The sequence below is a fragment of the Scyliorhinus torazame genome, chromosome 17 (genome assembly GCF_047496885.1).
Source record: "Scyliorhinus torazame isolate Kashiwa2021f chromosome 17, sScyTor2.1, whole genome shotgun sequence".
Taxonomy (NCBI): Eukaryota; Metazoa; Chordata; class Chondrichthyes; order Carcharhiniformes; family Scyliorhinidae; genus Scyliorhinus; species Scyliorhinus torazame.
In genome coordinates, this window is record NC_092723.1 from 28,235,425 (window position 1) to 28,242,525 (window position 7,101).

The 7,101-nt window shown below is 49.9% G+C and overlaps 1 protein-coding gene across 3 annotated transcripts in view; it reads left to right on the top strand.

Moving 5' to 3' along the window:
* The window catches only part of LOC140393804 (zona pellucida sperm-binding protein 3 receptor-like), a 42,822-nt gene extending 38,576 nt beyond the window's left edge, over positions 1-4,246 (top strand). For all 3 annotated transcript variants that reach the window (XM_072480259.1, XM_072480260.1, XM_072480258.1), the window contains 2 exons: positions 973-993; positions 3,718-4,246. In XM_072480259.1, the coding sequence (XP_072336360.1) occupies positions 973-993; positions 3,718-3,779 (83 nt within the window). In that variant the 3' untranslated portion in view covers positions 3,780-4,246. The remainder of the gene's footprint in view (positions 1-972; positions 994-3,717) is intronic.
* Positions 4,247-7,101: the final 2,855 nt, after the last annotated feature.

Sequence of the window (7,101 nt, forward strand, 5' to 3'; positions counted from 1 at the left end):
ATTGCATTTGTTGCAATAATGCAAAATAAGTTTTGTAAACAGAGCATTATTTGTCTATTATATATTATGTTTATGGCCCACAGCTTGTGGAAATAGTAAGTCTTTCTGAGTTGATTGCTTCCAACACAATTGACTATATTACTCATATTACACATTTTTTTCAATTCATGGTCCAAGATGCACTTTCCTTGCACTCTAGGCGTAAGCATAGATTGTAAAAGTTTCAATAGGTATGTATAAAGGGAAGAGATTAGTGAAGTACATGTTGGTCTGTTAATTGGCAGAAGAAATTTATGTTGGGAATCAAGAAATGGAATAATGTATACTAGTGTCTACTGTGAAGAGAGACAAAATTCGGAAATTATAGGGGACAAATTAAATTTGAGGTATTGGTAAATAACAGGATTTAAGTCCCAAATGCTCTGGACTTGATCAGCTGCATAAACCTAAACCAATGTAGACACCGAGATGGTTGATGCATTGGTTTTGATCTTCTAGAATCCTCCAATTGTTCCAATGGATTGGAAGGTTGCAAATGTACAAAGAAAGGAGGATGAGAGAGAGAGAAAACCAGAAACTAATAGGCCAGTTAATCAAAAGTAGGGATGATATATTTTTGAGTGGGGTAGTGTTGGGCTCAAACTGCTCGTTTCTACCTGGTAGTTAATGAGCACATTTTTGTTAACTATGAATCAGCACATATCACTTTGGAACGCAGCATCATTAGTGACCAATTGCAACAGTTACTTTCACCTCTGAAATGTTTACTTTTGCAAAATTTGACCACCTTGGCTATCTAGGTTGCCCCTTCTCTTTTTTTTTTTCTACTACAGTAGAGGTGATTTCTTTTTTCGACGGACAGTTGTTACTTGTATGATTAAAGGATTTGACTGCTGTATACTATACAATATGTACATTGTTTTTGTGCATTATCGGTTTAATATTTTTCCAATTTTTAAAATTTCTCCACAGGTGGATCTTCAGGAAATGTTGGTGAGTATAGAGAACTGCGTAGTACAAATGTGTGGATGTTTGTACAATGCATTTTTAACGTGATTTTAAAAATTGTTAATTGACAAAGGCAAGCAAAATTGAAATATTCACAAAGTAATGGCTATTTTGGGATTCCTAGGTTCTAAATTAAGTATAAACAGTTAAATGGCATTTACTGCATATTTTTACCATTTAGCACGAAATTCCTATTGATATGGCAAATAGTTCCTGCTTATTTTTATGCTGTGCAATTCAATGTGACCAAATCGGTTTACAAATATGAATGTTATATCACTTACAAGTGATTTGGTATTCTAGTCGTTTAATTATTGTGCCTCTGCCTGAATTCTGCGTCAACAGCTTTATTAATCCTGTTAATTATCTCTACAAAGAGAACAAAGAACTTTACAGCACAGGTCCTTCAGCCTGCCGAACCTGTCTCAACCCAGATTCCTTATTTAGACCTAATTGCCCAAACGATCTGTATTCCCTGCCTTTCTGTTCATGTGTCTAACAAGATGCATCTTAATTGTGTGTGCCTCCACTGGCAACATGTTCCAGGCACTCGCCATCCTCTGCATGAAAAACTTCCCCGCATATCTCTCCTAAACATTTCCCATCTCCCCTTGAAACTGTGCCCCTTTTGTAGTAAAGTTTTCCACCCCTGGGGAAAATGCTTCTTACTATTCACCCAGTCTATATTCTCATAATTATGTAGACCTCAGTCAGGTCTCCCCTCTCCTCCATCTAGCTTATTCAACTTCTCTTAGCTAACCTTCAGACCAGGCAACATCCTTGTAAACCTTCTTTGCACCAAAGCGTCCACATCCTTCTGGTAGTGTGGCACGCAATATTCCAAATGTGGCCAAACCACAACTGTAATAGGACCTGCCAACTCTTGTACTCCATGCCCCTGCTGATAAAGGCAAGCATGCCTGTAAATATTTTGTTCTCCTAGGATGGGTGTAATTTCAGTTTAGGTGGAAATCTGCTTCTGTCCTTTTAATCTGGAGCATTTTTCAGCCCATTGGGTGTGCCGTGGCTTGCTGAAAGAACATTGGACCTTATCCCAGTAACCTTGAATATTCATTCAGCAATTCAGTCCTTGGTTTTATTGGGCCATTGCTTCAAATTGCAGCAAAGATTTTGAAACTAACCTGCCTTCTCCTAAGCTGTTTGGTTATCTTGGTGCCTGAAATGCCATTGCAGTAAGTAGTTCAGGTGCTTCTACACCTGGGGTACTCAAGTTCTATTCTTCAGAAAATAGGGTGCAGATAGGACAAAAGTCTCCACCGGTAGCTGGGTTTGCAATGTGGTGGAGGGCCATCAGGAGAAACCTGCCTGGAAACTAGAAAGCAGTTCAGACAGGCAGTGGGGAAAAAAATTGCTGTTGTAACAAGCTGGGCATACACCATCTCACTCAGACCAAGGAAGCAGAAAAGAGAAAGTGACCGGTGTTTAAACCCCTCCGATCCTTGAGCTTTAAGCCATTTATTAATTTCCCTCAGGTGGGCTGTGATTGACAGCTTCCACACACCTGCACTTCATTCATCTTCCTTCATTCTTGAGTACATCAATCACCTCAAGAGTTGGTGTATTCCAAACACCCCCCCGCCCTTGATTTTTTTTTTAAGTGCTCAGCTGGAAATTGACAGCACTTCACTCTCTTTGAAATTGCAATTCACCTCTGGCGGGAAAACATGGGGCATGATATAATGGGGGGGGGAAAAAGTCCCATTTTGGGCATGTTTAGAAGGGTGTTTTCCGGCATCTGCAGCGCCGAGAGCTATTAAATAGGATTCTGCTTTTTTTGGGGGGGGGGGCTTGGCGAGGAACGCTCCACCGAGGCCGCTCGTAGACTCCTTTTTTAAATGAGCCTCGCTATCTTGCCCCCGCCGCAGCCTCTGGCTCCCCCATGCCCCAACTTGCCAATCTGGGGGTCCTTGAGCTGCCCTGATATCTTGTCCCCATTGCAGCCTCTGGCTCACCCATGTCCCAACTTGCCAATCTGGGGGTCCTTGAGCCACCCACACCCCATTTCAAGGCCAGGGCACTCCTGGTCACAATCCCAGGCATGGACAAGCTGGCAGTGCCCATGCTAGTCTGGCAGTGCCAAGGTTCCCAGATGGAACATAGGACTTAAGAATTAGGAGCAGAAGTAGGCAATTCAGTCATTCGATCAGATCATGGCTAATCTCTTTCTGGTCTCAAATCCACCTGTTTACCCATATCCCTTTAACCCATTTTTAAAAGCTTTTATCAGCAATATATCTGTTCCGATTCCACCACAGTATGGGATGGTGAGTTCCACAAAATCACCACCCTCCTGTGAGAAGTAGTTCCTCTGCCAAGGTACCAGTCTGCCCAGAACCTGACCACTGGGGACCTCTGTCATTTCTGCGCACCCCCTCCCCAGTGGCGTTACACTTGGTCCATGTTTATGGAAACCAGTGCAAAATACCATTTTTCATTTTTCAATACCACTGCAAAGTCTGAGGCGAGGCCTTTCGATCCCACACCTTGGGATTTCCAAATAGGTTAGCCACAACTTAGAATATTTTTAGAGGCTTGAGTGAGTTTACCTTGTATAGAAATGAAAATTTTACAGGTTGCTGTTGACATTTGTCATTTAACAGCCTATATTGATCACTCAACAAAATTGGCCATTGTTGTCTTTCTGTATTTGTCAAGTTTTTTTTAACCTTTAAAAAAATTTCCTTGCAGGTCAACAATTTGAACTGCTGCTGCTCCTTGCCCTCTGTTTCACTCTATTTATGATGTCCTAATTTGATCCTGCCTGTAAAGAAATTGCACTTTGATTAATGAGAAAATACCAGTCGATTTATCTTTGCAATGAAATAGATGCTATGCTGCAAAAATGTCCTGTGGATGGATATAGATTGTGTATTTTTGAGCACTTGACTAGAGTCTTCTAAAAAGCACTGTTTATTGAACTTGTTGCAAAAATTTGTTTAAATATAATTGCTACCTTTTTAGTAATGTCTTTGAAAGTCACAATTTAAATTACTGGCTAATGTTAGCCTTGCACATCTGAATGTGTTTGTTTTGCATTAATGTGTACTAGAACCTAGTTTAGTTAAAACTATTTGCTTTGATCATTTCAGTCACTGTTCAGGTTTTGTGTAGTGATATAGCTGACCAGTCTTTTAGTACAGCGTGTTAAACATGTAGCATGATCCATCATTTGAATTTCCACTCACAACAATTCCGTTAATAAATGTGATTGAAAACATTTGCAACATTTCTACTTGTTGGGCTGGTAACCCATAAGAAATTTAGAAGCCAAATTATTTTTCCACTTAAAAGGTATTGTGTTAAAAGGCATCAGAATCCGGGGGAGTGCCGGGAGGGGGTCCGTGCCGGGTTGGGGGTTGCGGAGGGGGTCCGTGTCGGGGTGGAGGTTGGGGGGGGGATCCGGGGTGGAGGTTGGGGAGGGGGTCCGTGGAGGTTGGGGGGGGGGGGGGGGGTCCGTGCTGGGGTGGAGGTTGGGGGCTGGGAGGGGGTCCGTGCCGGGGTGGAGGTTGGGGGCTGGGAGGGGGTCCGTGCCGGGGTGGAGGTTGGGGGGGGTCCGTGCCGGGGTGGGTGATGGGAGGGCAAATGAGTTGGTCCACCTGGCCAGGTGCCAGCCTCCAACAGTTGGACCCATGCGGTCCATGCCACCTGGCTGGGGGGAGGAGGGGATATGGGCAATGATGACATGTCGTTGTTCCCCTCCCCCCAACCAGGCCGTCATGTTCTCAGACCATCCAGCGATGTTGCCCGCCGTGGTGGCAGCCGCTCATGTCTATGTTGCCCTGGATGAGGATGAGGAGGAGGAGGAGGAGGAGCGTGCCAGAGAGGCGGCGCAGGCTGCCGCAGAGGGGCAGGCGGCAGCCGCCCAGGCTGGAGGGACACCTGACCGACAGGACGAGGAGGGGGAGGAGGACGTCGTGGCCCCACGGCAACGGAGGCACCCGAGGGCGCCCCGTGTGTACCGGCCCCGGCAGTCATACCAGGACCTCACGGACCGGGAATGCAGGAGGAGACTCCGGATGAGCCGGGAAACCGTGGCACACATCTGCCACCTGCTGGCACACCTGTTACCGCGTGGCACTGGCGGGGGACACCCTCTCCCCGTGTCCGTCGAGGTTACTGTGGCCCTGAACTTTTATGCAACGGGGTCATTCCAGGCACCGAGTGGGGACCTGTCCGGCATATCGCAGACATCGGTGCATCCGGGCAGTGACAGATGCCCTTTATGCCATGGTGCACCGCTACATCCGCTTCCCCGTGGACCGGGCCAGCCAAGATGCCCGGGCCGTGGGCTTCTCTGCCGTTGCTGGGTTCCCCATGGTCCAGGGCGCGATCGATGGGATGCACGTCGCCGTGCGGCCACCTGCAGAGAACAGGGCCGTGTTCACTAATAGGAAGGGGACCTATTCAATGAATGTACAGGTGGTCTGCGACCACCGCATGATGATCCTGCACGTCTGCGCCCGTCACCCAGGCAGTGTACACGACTCATTCGTGTTGTCGCAGTCATCCATCCCCGGCATGTACGAGGGGCGCCATCCCCGGCTGAGGGGCTGGTTGCTGGGCGACAGGGGCTACCCATTGCGATCGTGGCTGATGACGCCTATACGGAGGCCACGCAATGAGGCGGAGAACCGCTACAATGATGCCCATGTAGCGACAAGGGGAGTGATCGAGAGGTGCTTTGGCGTGCTGAAGATGCGTTTCAGGTGCCTGGACCTCTCTGGGGGCGCCCTCCAGTATCGGTCAGATAGGGTCGGCCGCATCATTGTGGTGTGCTGCGTCCTGCACAACATAGCCCAGCAGAGGGGCGAAGTGGAGGAGCAGCAGGAAGAGGCGCAGTCCTCCCCAGATGAGGGGGATGGGGGTAATTGTCAGGGCAGACGGAGTAGACACAGGCGGGTGGCTGTCCACTGTTACCGGCTGGCCCAGCGGGCATGGGACAGACTGATAGCCGCCCGCTTCACTGACTAGATGGGCGTGGGAATCGGGTAGTATGGCCACAGACCGCACACCATGGCAACAGCCGACCATCCACCCACCCAGCACTCACCCCCCTCCCCAACCCCACCCGCATGCACACCCCCCCCCCCCCCCACCATTGCCGATCCACCGGCACAACGGGCCGGGCTCACACAGTTGCGGATGGACGCGTGTCTATTGCAGGCCATGGAGGATGATGACAACCCTCCCTGCGGTGAGCTCCTGGCTCCACATCGTTGGACTATGTCTGACCCATGGCCACAGTACCACCATCCACCCGGACCATCCCTGCATGCGGCTGTGACACTGCAGCGCACGGTCCCGTCCTCTGCCTGGGGGGATGTTGATGGCGGCCCAGGGGGAACGGGGCAGACTCACCTGGGGCTGAGGTAACACCACCCCTCATACACACACTTGCGCTCAACGTACATGACACCCCCGCACGCTTTGGACAGAGCACAAAGGCAGCTTCTGTAGGTGTAACATTGACTTTAATAACCAAACGAGTTCATGCACGTGCCCTAGCCCCTAAAATTCATCTGTGCCAACTTACTCAGTGTCTAATTGTTTGGCCTTACGGGCCCTTTGACTACGTCTACGTGGTTCCCCAGACGGTACAGCAGAACTGGAGGTGGACTCCTGTGATTCCTGCCCTCTGACACTCGATCCCTTTGGCGGCCGTTTCCTGGGGCGTCCTGGCCTAGATGGGCCAGGCTGCGGCCCGGGCGACTGGGATGGCGAGCTGCCAGCCTGTCCTGCCCGTTACCCACCCGATGCACCTGGGACGGAAGGGGGGGGGGGGAGGAGTCCGAGGTGTTGCGGTGTTCCGGGACCTCCCCTACAGGGGGAGCCGGGACGGACCACACCACCTCCTCCCTCGGGGTGCCCGATGGCCCCCAGGCCTCTACATGGGTGGGGGATGCGAACGGACTGGCCATCCGACGCCCCCCCCCCCGACATCTGGCGCTGCCAGTCCTGGAGGCCCGTGCTGGTATCGACAGGGGTCTGCAGGTTTGCAGCCATGGAGCCCAGGGGGTTGGCAAACCCTGTCTGTGACACTGCGACGCCGGCGCGCACATGGCCACTGGGGCC